This window comes from Megalobrama amblycephala, linkage group LG8 (assembly GCF_018812025.1).
Source record: "Megalobrama amblycephala isolate DHTTF-2021 linkage group LG8, ASM1881202v1, whole genome shotgun sequence".
In the NCBI taxonomy this organism is placed as follows: domain Eukaryota; kingdom Metazoa; phylum Chordata; class Actinopteri; order Cypriniformes; family Xenocyprididae; genus Megalobrama; species Megalobrama amblycephala.
In genome coordinates this window covers 18,838,415-18,853,230 of record NC_063051.1, presented here as the reverse complement: position 1 = coordinate 18,853,230, position 14,816 = coordinate 18,838,415, and the positions used below count along the sequence as shown (strand labels likewise).

General features: G+C 39.5%; 1 protein-coding gene across 6 annotated transcripts in view; it reads left to right on the top strand.

Annotated features, from left to right (window-relative positions):
* pde4ba (phosphodiesterase 4B, cAMP-specific a) overlaps positions 1-14,816 on the top strand; it is a 181,156-nt gene extending 166,340 nt beyond the window's left edge. For 5 of the 6 annotated variants that reach the window (XM_048199880.1, XM_048199879.1, XM_048199881.1 and 2 more), the window contains 10 exons: positions 306-418; positions 7,791-7,884; positions 10,350-10,525; positions 10,613-10,711; positions 10,806-10,970; positions 11,061-11,160; positions 11,247-11,401; positions 11,496-11,618; positions 11,769-11,951; positions 12,048-14,816. In XM_048199880.1, the coding sequence (XP_048055837.1) occupies positions 306-418; positions 7,791-7,884; positions 10,350-10,525; positions 10,613-10,711; positions 10,806-10,970; positions 11,061-11,160; positions 11,247-11,401; positions 11,496-11,618; positions 11,769-11,951; positions 12,048-12,404 (1,565 nt within the window). In that variant the 3' untranslated portion in view covers positions 12,405-14,816. Of the gene's footprint in view, positions 1-305; positions 419-5,822; positions 6,852-7,790; positions 7,885-10,349; positions 10,526-10,612; positions 10,712-10,805; positions 10,971-11,060; positions 11,161-11,246; positions 11,402-11,495; positions 11,619-11,768; positions 11,952-12,047 lie in introns of those variants that run through there. The other variant, XM_048199884.1, reaches the window with a different exon arrangement.

Genomic DNA, 14,816 nt, shown 5'->3' with positions numbered 1-14,816 from the left:
GCACACAGAGAGAGGGCGACACCGAGAGAGGCAGGAGGGGGTGAGAGGAAGGGGCACGCAGCCAAAGAGGCAGTATCACCTAGCCACAAACACCGGGCCAATGAGAGGGAGCGAGCAGGGGGGGAAATCTCTCACAGCTAGCGCTAAGAAGAACCCACTCTCACTCTCTCATACAGTCCGGGAGTGTGTGTGTTTATGCGTGTGTGCCTGCAAGCCCAGGATGAAGGATCGTCTGGCGGGCTGTGCTCGAGTGGCCGTGCAGCAGGATTTTCACGGTGCCCCCATTTCTGTGTGTCTCTGTCCAGACGAGTCGTACCAGAAGCTGGCTGTGGAGACCATGGAGGAGCTGGACTGGTGTCTGGATCAGCTGGAAACCATCCAGACGTACCGCTCCGTCAGCGACATGGCCTCCAACAAGGTGAGAAGATGCAGCACATCACTTTAAGAGGTCCTCTGGAAGTCGTAGAAACTCTTGCACAGTACTTTCTGATAGTTTAAACCCTGTTTTTGCCTTTCTCAATGGCCGCTTTGTTAAATGGGGCTATTGAGAGTCGGTCCTTGTGCCACTTAGCTTGGTTTAAAAATTCAGGTTGCTGTTTTCTAGCATTCCACGTAACAATTTTGCCTCCGTTTCAGTATTACTGTGTTTGGATATGAAAATGTATGCAAGATTTGAAATGATATGGTTTATTATGATCACATTTAGCATTTCCCAAGGTATTTGAAGTGTAAAGGCTCTCGTAGAGGTCACATCACTTTATTATCCCAGCTGTCTCGCACATTGTCTGTATAAATGTGTTAGCAGTCTTCCTAGCATTAAACAGGTTTTAGCATGCCTTTCATTTCCAACACGTTTTTCCACACCCCTATCTGTTGCTGTGATTTGATTGACAGCTTGCGGGCCATTATATATTAACAATGAGGTTAATAAAGTTAAATGTTAACTTTTTATTAGGAGATTTAGTTTTTTACTTTTCTTTAGACATGAATATGTTGTACAGTATTTTACACTATATTCAAGTTTACTCTATATTCAAAGCATTATGACAAACAATCCAATTTGAACACAAATATTTCCTTATGAATGATTTGCTAATATGACAAGCACACTCTCTGTAAGAGTTACAGTCTCATATACGCATGTTTCAACCTGTATTGTTTGTCATCTTTTTTTTCTACTTTTAAACATTGTGTGTTGTTTTCAAATCGCTGTCACTGTCATCTCATGTGATATTCTGCATAGCTCCACAGTGTGTGTGTGTGTGTGTGTGTGTGTGTGTGTGTCCTGCAGCTGTGACTCAGGTTTCCTGTCTCCTTCCTAAGCTCTAGTTGGGTCCAGACTACAATGGGAGTGAGTGCTGTATGGCAGGGCAAGGCCGCACTCCCTGTTTGTTTCTCCTTCTGCTGACGTCAAACAGGCATACACTGCAACACAGGGACTTTTACTGCAGACAATAGGGATGAATACACACTTACTCCTGCACACTCTTTCAGAGGCTCAGTCATACAGATGTATGTACAGGAAATGTGACAGATTTATGGGATGACCCAGAATTCTTTATCAGTATTTTTGGCCTGTTTTCCAGTAAAATATCTAAACATCCTTAAAATGTGATCAATTGCAAATTTGCATGTTAATACATGATATTAAGAAGATTTTGATTTGTTTTAAGAATATCTTTAATTTTATTTTTCTTACTCTATTTGACTTTTTTTTTCCACTAAATTTTGTTAGATTTAGTCTTAAACAAGAAAAAGGTTACTAATGGGATAAGAATATAAAGTGTATTCAATTTAAATTAAAAATGTAATAAAATTAATTAATTGTTAAATTTAAAATAACAAAGATGTTCTCTTTAATATTGCACAAAAATTTGCATCTAAAGTTAATTCCTCAATCTAAGGATGTATATGTAATTTTACTGGAAAACGACAAAAATACTGGTTATTTTTTGCAGTGCGTACTGGTGGACACAGATATCTCCACAATATATAGGAAAGAAAAGAGGACATTCACAAAGCCTGTGACTGTATCATGATTGACTCAAGATCTGCTCATATTTTGGGAGCTTCTATGAGTTTGTGGGAATAACATAAAGATAGCCATCAGAGTTGTACCAGGACGTCTGACCTTTTGCTGCCCTTTTGAACGTCTATGCCATCTTATGTGCATTATACTTTAGCTGCTAGTGTTTGTGTGTGCATGTAAAATCTATGCAGTGTCAGTTACATGTATATTCTCATATTCAGCTGCTTAATTAAAAAGCTCTGATTCTAGGAGGGGAAACAGTTTATAATACATGATCATTTCCTTTTTGGACTATTTTAGTAGTTAAATCAAATTATGTCAAATGGTCATTATTTCTTGATTATATTATGTCATTTATTATATCTTTATTACTTAATCCTGCTCAGATGGACATTTTATAGCTTTGTTGTTGCTCGTTACTAGTATAATTTTTTTTCTCAGATGTTTAATGAACTCATAATCTCATAACTCAAACCTGAACTCATAAAGTTCCTATGGAGAAATTAAAATAGAAAGAATGAGACAGGTGTTTCAATGTGAATAGAATTATTTGATGAGAAATATTTGAATTGATATTTAATTTTATTACATTAACTCTTTTGATTTTTTGATTGCAGTCTTTTTAAACTTTTTGAGATCTCACCAGGTGAGAAACGTAAGAAATATCTGTGAAACGGGATACTTAAAAGTTTTGATTTCCTCTCTATATTATCTCATTGCTGCCTAGAAGAAGCAATTGAGGCATTAAAGATCTCATTTGTGATTTTCCTTTGGGTGTAGCATAACATTTTAAAACTACCATTTTTGTGATTTGTAAGTCAGTATTTCCCACAGATTTGCATGTTCGTGGCAGTATGTTTTCTCTGATGACTTAAAGAGATCATATCAGTATGCTGCTTCCAGAGCAAACTAGTATTTACTTTAAAAACTATGTTGCAATGGGGTTAGAGTTCCAGTGAATGTGTGTGTGTGTGTGTCAGAAGGAGGCGGTCCCATGGTAAGAGGGGGAGTGTGTATACAGTGACACACTCACACACTGAAAGATAGTCAGCGTTCACAGCTCAAAATTAGTCAGTAACTCTATTGCGTCTGTCAAACGCCAAACCTTGAGACTCTCTGAGAGATCCAGGGTGACACACACTTATAGCAATCAGGACTTAGAAAACTTTACTCACTTAAAATGGGAGCTTGCTACTTTGAGAGGAAAGAACATAGAAAGATTGGACAACTTAACGGTTGGAGAAAGGTGAGCCTTTGTTTTATGCTTTTACAAGTTATTAGTGTGCTGTTCTCTTTTGTTGGATGTTACTTGTTGGACTTTCCGAGGACATTACTGTTGCTTAAAGTAGCTTTCTGAACTTTTCTGAGATTTATAGATGAAAGGTGGATGCTTGGATTTTTTTTGCTTTTTTGTGTTGAACAGCTGCATGGGACAGTGTGGATGAAATAGTGTGGACATGTACACAGTGGTCTTTAAGTTGTAACTAAGAGAGGATGTGTTGTACAGTAACAGATCTATAATCTAAGACAGTCAGAGTCCTGTAATATTGAACTAATGCTCTCAAGTCAAACTACAGTTCCTGCATAATTAGTTTGGTTGTAGACTGAGAGTATCAGTATCAGTTGTATGAGAATTGTTGATAAAATAGTGGTTCACTTTTGCTGTATTTTTCTTATCATCTCAAACCTTAGAAACAATCTTTGTAAATTTTAAAGTGTTGAGTTTCTTTCTAATCTTAAGGGATATAGAGTCCCTATTTGTTGTGTGGATATACAGTAATTGAGACTAAATTAGCTAAACGTGTTTTAATCTAACTAATTTATTCATTTACTCAGGCCATATGCTGATTTTACACATACACGCAAACATGCACATTTTGAGAAATTTAGAGGAAGTGAAATGTTGGGCTTGTATCCTCAGGCAGTGTTGGTTAGCACACAAAGAGTTGCTGTTTCTTCAGAAGCTGTTATGTCATTATTGAGTATATTGTTCTAATATACTAGAGAACTCGTTTGTCGTCTTAATGTGCGTCACAGTCTTTCAAAGTCTTCTTCCAGTCATCATCATATATCAAAGGCTGTTAAGAATTTGCCGATTTTGCAATTATGTGCTTCTCAAATGACATCATTCAGTGCAACAAAACTCCCACAATTTCTGACCAAGAAACAGATTGGGGTTTTCCCCACTAGATGATGTACAGGACACAAGACATTTAGAAAGCTGAAATAGATAAAAAAAAAAAACATTAAGTGTATATGGTGTCATTTACATGTTAGTTTGAGTTTAGAGAAAGAAATGGAAAGAAAAAACAAATCTCGATTGACATAGGACAACTGAAATGTGAAATGTATTTTGATGATTGATTGACTCGCCTGTCCTACATCAAACACATTGACATACTTGACAAGGTCATGATGAGAGTACGAATTGATTGAACATGCCGCCGGCGAACAGTGTGAGGTGACCAAATAAATCTATCTCACTTAACATCTATGGGTTTATACTGCCCACTAGTGGAGAAAATGAAATAGCATGCAATTGCTAAATATCCTATTCTAAAGAAATCAAAAAGATGGGAAATGGTTTCAGGACATATAAATATACATGCATATCAATTTTAATTTTAGTCTTGATGTAATCATTATGTGTCAGCTACAAGTGTGTTTTTGTTTTGTTTTTTGCCTCTAAATGCATTACACGGAATCCTAGCTGATGGAATCGGTTAGCTTTAATCACGTTTTTGAATGGTCTTTCTCTACTGAATGAAGGTTTTTGAGAATTAAATTCCCTTCATTCACCCTTTACTCCTCTCAGAGCAGAAGTCGGTGCACATCCGCCCCCCTACATCCATGTTTCTCACAGGGCTTAGAAAGAGCCACTCACATGGATTTATTGATAAGGATGATAAGAAGAAATGTGAGCCGCAGAAGGCACGGTCTTTGATATGTCAGAGTTGTTTACAGCTCTGACTAGACACCTCGCGCACTGCTGAGGAACCCCCACTGCAGCATAATGCAGAGATTCTCCTCTATTTTCCATCTTTCTCTTCCCCCCCTCTCTTTCCCTTTCTCCCTCCCACTCGCTTTTTCTCATGAAGGCGCATAAACACAGACGCACACATTTCACATGGATAATCCGAAATCATTGCATGAAACCTTTTAGCTCCTTAAATGTCTGTTTTAATGGGCAGACACAGCCTCTGCTGCAAATAAATAATAAAAAAAATATATTTTTCAAAGTCGTATAAAGCAAAGAAAATACTGTTTCAGTTGTCTAATTTAAGGTGCTATTTGCTGTTTCTGTGTAATTATTAGTGAATCTTCTGAAAATGTGTAATTGGGCTACTTTCTGTTGGTTGAGAAATGCGCCATTTTATCCGTCATAGGCAAGTGTGATGGAAAGACTTGGTCTGGTCTGCTGGTTTTAGTGGTTTTGGCCACTTTTAAGATTGTCCATTTGGGAAACCAATGGGCTTGAGCAGCTAAATCATCTGAATACCATTCTAATCCAACAAATTTTTGATCATATTCACCCAGGGTTTTCCCTGTTGATGGACTTTGCCCGTTTTGCTATCAAGGATGGCTCATCGATTTTGTCCGTCTGCCCTCCTCCCCTTTCTAATGATTTGGGGGTTGATTTGGCAGATGTTATTGAGACGCAGTGGTGTCCTCGTGATTCCTGGGCAGCCATCTTTGTAAGCTAGGGAGGGAGGGAGGGAAGCCTCAGCGGCAGCCCATGTCACATGACACTGTTGCCATGGCGTTGGGATGTTGGTGTAATTGGTGTTCGAATGTAGACGGGGAGGCAGAAAGAGAGAGTCGTGGGGGGGTGTTGATGTCACCGAAAAAAGACAAAGAGAGACAATTATCCAAGTCTCCTCTCCCACCATACTTTACAGTAAAAATAGCACGGGGCTTGTGCATTATTATGGGAATGCAATAAATAAGAGCGACTGAGTCTGAAAGAAGACCCAGACTCATCTAAAGCTCCCATCTTTAGATGCAGTACTAAATGTTGTACTCGATTAGGAATCCCTTTGAAGACAAAAGTCAATGAATTGTTAGCAAAAAGCCAAGGGCGTCCTTAAACCTCCCTCTCTTTCTGTCCTTCTTTACGAGTCTTACGTGATTTCCCCGCATAACAAAGCGGGACTCCCCCCCTTCTCTGCCATCTCTATGTCAAATCATATGTGCCTGTGGAGCGTGTTGCTGGGGCTGACAGACTCGAGACCGGGGGAGAGATGCGAGAGGGAGGGGGCGAAAGAGAAAGACGGAGCGCGATGATGAAAGAGCGTGAGCGTACTGCTGCAGCAGAGCGGCACTAATCCAGCAGAGGAAGACCCCCCTCCAGCCAGATGAGCATCCCAGCGTTTTTTTCCCTCATCCCTCCCTCCCTCTGCTTCACTGCTCCTTCATCTCCTCCATAATTCATTGGCACTTTCAGACCCTCTGCTTCGCTTCCAGCTCCGGCCGTCGCTCTCTGGATCATCCTCCAGCTCAGAACGGGTGTTCCCATCCGCCGTTGGCCCCCGCTCGTATCCGCAGCCATGGAGAGTCAATGCTGGAGCGATTCAGCTGAGAGCTGCCATGAAGATGGCTCGTATCTGCTCCACAGCTACTAATCCATACCAAGCAGAGTAGGAGAGGAGAGAAGAGGGGATTTTTCGTTTTTCCCAACCAGAAGAATCCCTTTCGTCTGCCTCTCTCTGGCTCTTTTCCTTTGTGGTATAGGAGTGCGCTGTTGTGGATTTCGGGAGATTAAATAGGATCCAAAATGCCTGAGGCCAATTACCTTCTCTCTGTATCCTGGGGTTACATTAAGGTGTGTATGGTGGCTACTGAGCGTTTTTTGGTTTGCTAATGGAGGTTGGTTTTGGTTTGGTGTTTGTTGGTGGTCTATGGAGACACTGAGGAGGAAAACCTACAGCAAGTCTCGCTGTGTGGCATCCTGTGCTGGAATGTCTAGATCCGAGCTCTATTTTGAGCTCTTCTTTTCACGTGAATCCTTTGTATTTTGGCCGATATGTTGATTTGGATGTCAAAGAGCACAGTTATATAGATAGTTTTTGTGATTTATCCATTTGTACTGATGAAGCTTTAAAAAATCTGAGATGTGGCGCAGGATATGGCTGCCGTTTTTTGACTTATTTAATTATATATGCATTTGTTTATTTATTTATTTCCAACATTGCGTCTTTTTGGAACCACATCATTGTTTTTGGTACATATATCCATACATCAAATGTGAAAAAATGCTAAAGAAAAAAATTGCTTTAAACTTTGACAAACAGTTTGAAAATTGCAATATACAAATGAAATCTCAAACAGTGTCTATCTTGTCTCTTATACCGCATTTAAATTCTTCTGTCTTCATGCATTTGTTACATTCTTAATGCGTTTGCATTTTTTATGCTTGGTTTTAGCTATTAGAGATTTATTTAAAAACATAACAGAAATTAAGGCACTTCATAAATCTTTTTTTTTAAATGAGATATTAATATTTCAATATATTAAAATATTTAATACAATATTTATATTATTTATATACATTTTTTTAATATATATGTTATTTATTTGGTAAGATTTAATATTGTGTAGCCCATAACACATTGCGGTATTGTATGTAAATGCGTATCCATATAAAGAAATGTTAAATATTCAATCTTTCAGGACTTTGTGGAAAGGAAGCCCTGCTGAAATCTCAATGTAAAACCTTTTAAGGTTTTTTCGACTAATGATTTTCCCTCTCTATCTTTTCCAGTTCAAGAGAATGTTGAACAGGGAGCTGACGCACCTCTCTGAGATGAGCAGATCTGGAAATCAGGTGTCGGAGTTCATCTCTAACACCTTCTTAGGTAATCAAACACATATTCACTCTTACAATATAACACCCGCAGTCAGCGCTAAACATTGGCTATATTCTGTATACGCCATTGTGGATTGAATTTGGGCTGCGTCATTTCCAGACCTGAACTGCAGTTTAGACTCACTGAAAGATGGTGAAGAAAACAGAAAAGCTAAAAACTATGAAAAAGTGAGAGGTTTCATTAGTGAATTATTTGAAAACTATGTTACATGAAAACATCAGACAGCACAAAGGCTCATTTTGTTTGTGGAATGCTGTGAGATGGCATCAGACTTTAGTTTCTGCATGAGGAGAGAGATCCCCAATGCAGCAGTTGGAAAAGAGGTAGGGGAGGGTGGAAAAGAGAGCAGAATTAGACAGAGGGGGATGGGATCCTGCTGTAAAGCAATGCTGACGGTGGAACCCCCAGCACGGAACATCCAGGCAAGAGAACCTGTGACTCATCCAGCTCCTGTGTTCTCACTGAGATGGCATCACATAGCCCGTCTAAACACACGAAGACACGCACATATTCGTTCACCACTCAAGATCTTGACTCTTTGAGATCCCGTTTCATTACAAAAATAATTTCTTAATCAGTATTTTTGTCTTTTTTACTAGTGAAATTTATAAACATTTTTAAAACTTTACTTAAAACTACATTTAAAAAAATATTATAAAGCATAACACATTAGCATTTATTATAATTACAAATAAATTATACTAATTTATTTATCTGCATATGTAAATAGTTTTTCTGTTTACATATAAATGTAACCAAATGTATTGATTTTTTTGTATAAAACAAAATCTATTATGATGAGGAAAAGGATGTTTAGATATTTTTACTGATTAGAAAAGGCAAAAATATTGATAGAAAAAATATATTTGTGCAGTGTAAAATTTAAAAGTTGATGATGAAATGTCTGCAAAACATATTGGTGTACAACTTTGTGGCCAGATTATTTGTGGCCACTATATAAAAGTGGTTTTATATTCCAAGGATTAAATGTAAGCTGTGAAACATCTGTGAACTGTCACATGTGCCTGCTCTCTTTATGCCTCTGCGATTTCGCTCTCTGCATCAAAACGTGTGAGTTTAGCAGAGATAGCGAGATTAAATCTGACCCAAACACATTGACTCTTTGCTTTTTACTTTCTCTTTTTTGCGAATCTTGTATCTGTGCACACATGTGGCTTGCCTTTGTTTTTATATATATATATATGAGAAGGAGACATGAAAGATGGGACACTGAGGGGTGAGAGGAAAAAAGAGCTCTGGTGGATGTTTGTGAGAAAACAAGCAAATTGGCTATAATGAGCGCTGTGAATGCTCTGCAAGATCAGATTGGAGGCATTTTCTCTTGATCAGGCATCTTTACCACAAGAGAAGGAGAGAAAAACAGATAGAGGCTTTCAAGATGAAAGAGAAACTAGTACTTGCTTATCTCCATCCTTTTCCGTTCCGTCATCGTAATAGGACGCCTCGCATTTCTTCACTCAGGATATGAGCCCATCTGTATGACTGCGGTGCTGAGTACAGCACGGGTTCATGTTTAACAGAGACATATGAGTGAAGAGGATAATGACTCTAATGAATTAACCAACCCTCATATTTCACCTCCTCTCATTTCCCATCAAGCCAGCGGTTATAACTAGGTGTTATCACAGTCTTTCAGTGACATGCCAGATCTTGACGAAATGAGAGAACAACGTTATCTGCCATAACCGAGAAAATGGAAATAATAATACTGTCCACTCAGGGCATGTGGCTCCTTAGGAAGGATTTGGATTAGTAATTTCCACATGAGAAAATCCCCAACATGAAGGTTTATGGCATTATCAACAGCATTTTTGCCCTCGAGATACGCCCTTCCTGTGCTGCCATTGTTTGTCAATTGATATCTCCTGAGGCTTGACCTTTGGAGATGCCATTTGAAGCAGACACAGGCTCCCCTGCAGTTTGTTGACAGGTCTGTCACAGTGAAAATGGAGAGTGGAACTGGAGGAGAAGGAAAGGAGGGGCAAGCCCTGCTTGAATATCTCAGTGGCAAAGTCACTCTGAATTGGGTATCTGTTCTGCCTTTCGAGGGCAGCGAATCCTGAGAAGCACACGCTCGGAGTGCAGATGTGAGCTATTCAGCTGTGCTGCCGCACCTGGGCCAAAGGCGTCTGCTTGCGTCACTCAGAGAAACATGATACATGGCCACCGGTTTTCCAACAATGGGCTTTTGTGCGGACACGTATCTGTCTCGTCTGTGCGAAAACTACAATGAAGAGTTTGAGTAATCTGGAATGTGATCTGCCAACATCTGACACACTTGTGCAGATTTAGGGACGATCTTGATTTCATGGTGACAAGTTAGCAAACGGATATTTTCCACATTTTCTATGGAAATTTGTGTTTAAGGTTAATAACCACCAGGAAAACATCCAAAATTGTTCTAATCGTTTGGTTCTCGCTGTTTCTTACAGACAAACAGAATGATGTGGAGATTCCCTCGCCTACACCAAAAGCCCGCGAGAAGAAGAAAAAACAGCAGCTGATGACTCAGATCAGTGGCGTGAAGAAAGTGTCCCACGGGCCCATCCTCAACTGCGGCATCGCTCGCTTCGGCGTCAAAACGGACAAAGAGGATTTACTGTCAAAGGTAGGGAGAAGACTAATACCTGCTCTTTAGTGTGTTAGATTGTGTAAATTCCTGTTGATCTCATTCCCTTGCCTCTTCCCTTTCCAGGAATTAGATGACCTGAACAAATGGGGCCTGAACATCTTTACCGTTTCAGAGTATTCAAACAACCGGCCGCTAACTTGCATTATGTATGCCATCTTCCAGGTCAGTTCTTCCTTCAGCCTAAGATTTACCATATTTTGCAACAAAAATGTAATCATTTCCAGAATTGTAATAATATTGCTTCTTTCTGTAACAGGAACGAGACTTGCTCAAGACGTTCAAGATCCCAGCAGATACTTTTGTGACGTACATGATGACCCTTGAGGATCACTACCACCAAGATGTGGCCTATCATAACAGCCTTCACGCTGCTGATGTGGCCCAGTCAACTCACATTCTGCTGTCCACACCTGCTCTAGACGTAAGGATGCTTTTTCTTTAGGCAAAATTTTAATATTTTTTTCCTCAAAAGACTTCGTGTATCTCACCATTTTCAATCTGTCCTAAATAGGCTGTCTTCACTGATCTTGAGATCCTGGCAGCCATTTTTGCAGCAGCCATCCATGATGTGGACCACCCTGGTGTTTCAAACCAGTTCCTCATCAATACAAGTGAGTGTTCTTCATTCCCATCCTACCTCCAGCGTAAAGTTCATGGAGACACATGGATTAAATGAGGATTTGCTCATTTCTTACAGACTCCGAGTTAGCGCTCATGTATAACGATGAGTCAGTTTTGGAGAACCACCATTTAGCCGTGGGCTTTAAACTTCTACAGGAGGACAACTGTGACATCTTCCAAAACCTCAATAAGAAACAGAGGCAGTCACTCCGAAAGATGGTCATTGACATGGTGAGGTTCTTCCTTCCTTCCAGTCCATCTGCTTTCATTTACACTGAAATGATTGATATGCTAACACATATTTCTCGATGTTTCCTCTTAACAGGTACTGGCCACGGACATGTCTAAGCACATGAGCTTACTGGCCGATCTGAAGACCATGGTAGAGACGAAGAAAGTGACAAGCTCAGGAGTTTTACTTCTGGATAACTACACAGACAGGATACAGGTACAGGTCTTCCTGTTCTCCATCCCCTCTTAATGAAACTAATGTTCAATTAGGAAATCCAATGATTTCATGATCTCCAGCTTAGATGATTTAGATAAATTAGAGGAACATGGTGAATTACAATTGGCTGAAATTGTGATGTTACTTCAGGTTTTGCGGAACATGGTTCACTGCGCCGATCTGAGCAATCCCACCAAGTCTCTAGAGCTGTACCGCCAGTGGACTGACCGCATCATGGACGAGTTCTTTCACCAGGGCGATCGAGAGAGGGAGCGTGGCATGGAGATCAGCCCCATGTGTGACAAACACACCGCCTCTGTGGAGAAATCACAGGTTAGTTGCTATCTGAAATGTAGCGGTCTGATGGAGGATAGCTTAGAATACCCTACATAGTACCCTACGACATCTAAGAGTTTTTTCTCTCTTCAGGTGGGTTTCATTGACTATATCGTCCACCCGCTGTGGGAAACCTGGGCCGACTTGGTCCATCCGGATGCCCAGGATATACTGGACACACTGGAGGATAACCGGAACTGGTACCAGAGCATGATACCCCTGAGCCCTTCCCCGCCCTTCTACCAGCCCGACAAAGAAGGGCCTGACAAGTTCCAGTTCGAGATCACGCTAGAGGAGGAGGACTCAGAAGGCACGGAAAAAGACGAAAAAGACGAACAGAGCCAGGGAGACGAGGAAGAGGAGGTGGAAGAAGATGACAGAGGGGAAGAAATGGAATCCACTACACACATCCAGATAGTTACCGAAGACGCCTCACCGGTCGACACATAGGACTCAGCGTCTCTTGATAGGCGGTATCTGTTTTTTTCCCATGCGAGAGGAGCAATCTTGCAGTTGATGCTTTTTAAAAAGCCCACATGGGATGCTTTTTTAAGCCCCCGTGGGAGGAGGATGTCTTGCCCTCCTTGCACTTACGTTTGGAGACAGTTTGTAGGAGCTCTCAGGAAATAAATGCTGCAGACATTTTGGACCTGAACGATTGACAGGCGACTTTGATAAACATGAAGGATTGGGGCCAACGTGGACAGTCTGTTTGTTTGTTTACCAGGCGGTGTGGAGTAGACACTACTGAGAGGATTTCTCTTTTTTTTGTACCAACACAAACTTTTTGTAAAGCTATGGGTGTGTGATGAGGTCAAACACGAACTACTGAAGAACAAGTATTTGTAAAGAGAGAAACTGTTTACTTTTCTGTACCATTTGTCTAAAGACTGTGTGCCTTTTTACTATTGTCTTTTTAATAGTCTTTTATTTATTGAACACATTTTAGTATAACTGTATGTTGAAATGTTTTCGTTTTGTAAAGCAAACCAGACCGAACATGCAGAATTGTTTTATATCTACGCTGGAAAGAGAACTTAGTGTCTTCCTTTGTTTGGCAATATAACTTAATAATCCAAACATCTGACAAATGATCAGAAAACTAAGAAATTATAAAAGAGGCACTTTCTGTTTGTTCTATCTACATTTGTGTCAGACTTCTTAACTATGAGCACAAACTGTTTATTTGGAACCATACATCATCCCATCCACATTAGAGTAAGAAATGTTAGGCAAATGCATTATTGCACAAAAAAACTTTAAATGCCCTTATAAGTATGAAGACCCCATTTACTTAGATTGTAGAACAAAATACAAGCACCCCCAAAAAATCGAATCACAAGGGGTCTCATAATGTACTAAAATCACAGGGAAGCCAAAGCTATATTCACTTAATTCACATTCATTTGCTTTCAATTCATCATAATTGTCTTCCTTACGGCATCCATTTTCCACCCTTCCCGTCGTACCTCAGAAACGGAATAAAAGCGGTCTAAACTAGCTTTTGTAGCTTTTTTACACACTTTGATAAGGAACTTTTCCTCATTTGTCTTCTAAACAAAACATCTGATTGGCTTACTTTAAAGATGAATAAAAAAATAAATAAAAAAAATGTACGTAAACTCATTTCCTTCCCCATCTCGTTGAACACCAAGATATAAAATTCTTTTGTCAAATTTCAACATGCCAGTTTAGTAATGAATATATTGCCATTAGCATTGTCGTCTCATACATTTTGTCACTGTTAATGTCTAAGTTTGTGTGTAGTTCATGCTTTGAGGTACTTTAACTACCTTATGCTCAAAGTCTCAACAGTGGAAACAGTTAATGGCCAAAGTAGCATGCAAAAGTATGTTTGTGCGCACATATGTACGTGTCTACACATTACTGTGTTTGTGTGTGTGTGTGTGTGAGAGCGTCCGTGGGGTCGCTCCATCACCAGCCCGTGCTTTTCACAACTCCTTCCATTCACTTTGTTTATATATGCGCTCAGATCGGTCCTCTACTGTTTATAACAGTGTATTTATTACCGTTAACTGTACATAATAATGAATAATGTTTCTTTGTAAATGGGTTAATTTATATGCACTTGCATTACCGAAAATTGGTGGTGTTTCTTGTGTAGTGGGCTCTTGGACTGAGTCTGTTTTATTTAGTAATATTGTTTATGTTTTAATATAAATAAATATATATTATATATACTATGTATGAATATATTGCACAATTTTCAACTGCCCAGAACAGTAGCCTATGAGACACGCGACCCATTGGTAAAGGGGAGAGTCTGTAGATAAGACATAAATACATACTGTAGACATCTGTCAGATATTAGAAGCTTTGTGTATCACTGTTTGGTGTAACATCGATAAATCAAGTATCTCATGAGATTCTCCACAGAACGTGGCCCTCAAATATATATACAACATTTTGAATGGAGATTGCTAAGAATGGCTCAGAAATGGCCTGTAAATGCACATTTACAGGGGAGGAATTGGTCACCAACATCACAATCTCTGAATCACAATGTGAAATCGATATAATTACGAAAATGTGATGATCTGTAATTATTTGTGCTAATGTGAACTATTTTTCTGACCTTGTTAGCAGTTTTGAAATTCAAATTGTCAGTAAAACTTTGTTAATCTATGTTTGAGATCTTTTGGTCCGATTTGGGTCCAAAGGGATTCAACAGAATTAGTGCTATCTGCATGAGGGATGAGTTTTTATCGTCTGGTTATCCCACACTGTTGCAGGTGAATATTCAATGTTTCACACAATGTATGGTAATAATATTGTATATTGTGTTCAATAAAATCTGAAGCTACTTTTCTATGAAGTGATTAAAGACAAAGCATGAATATA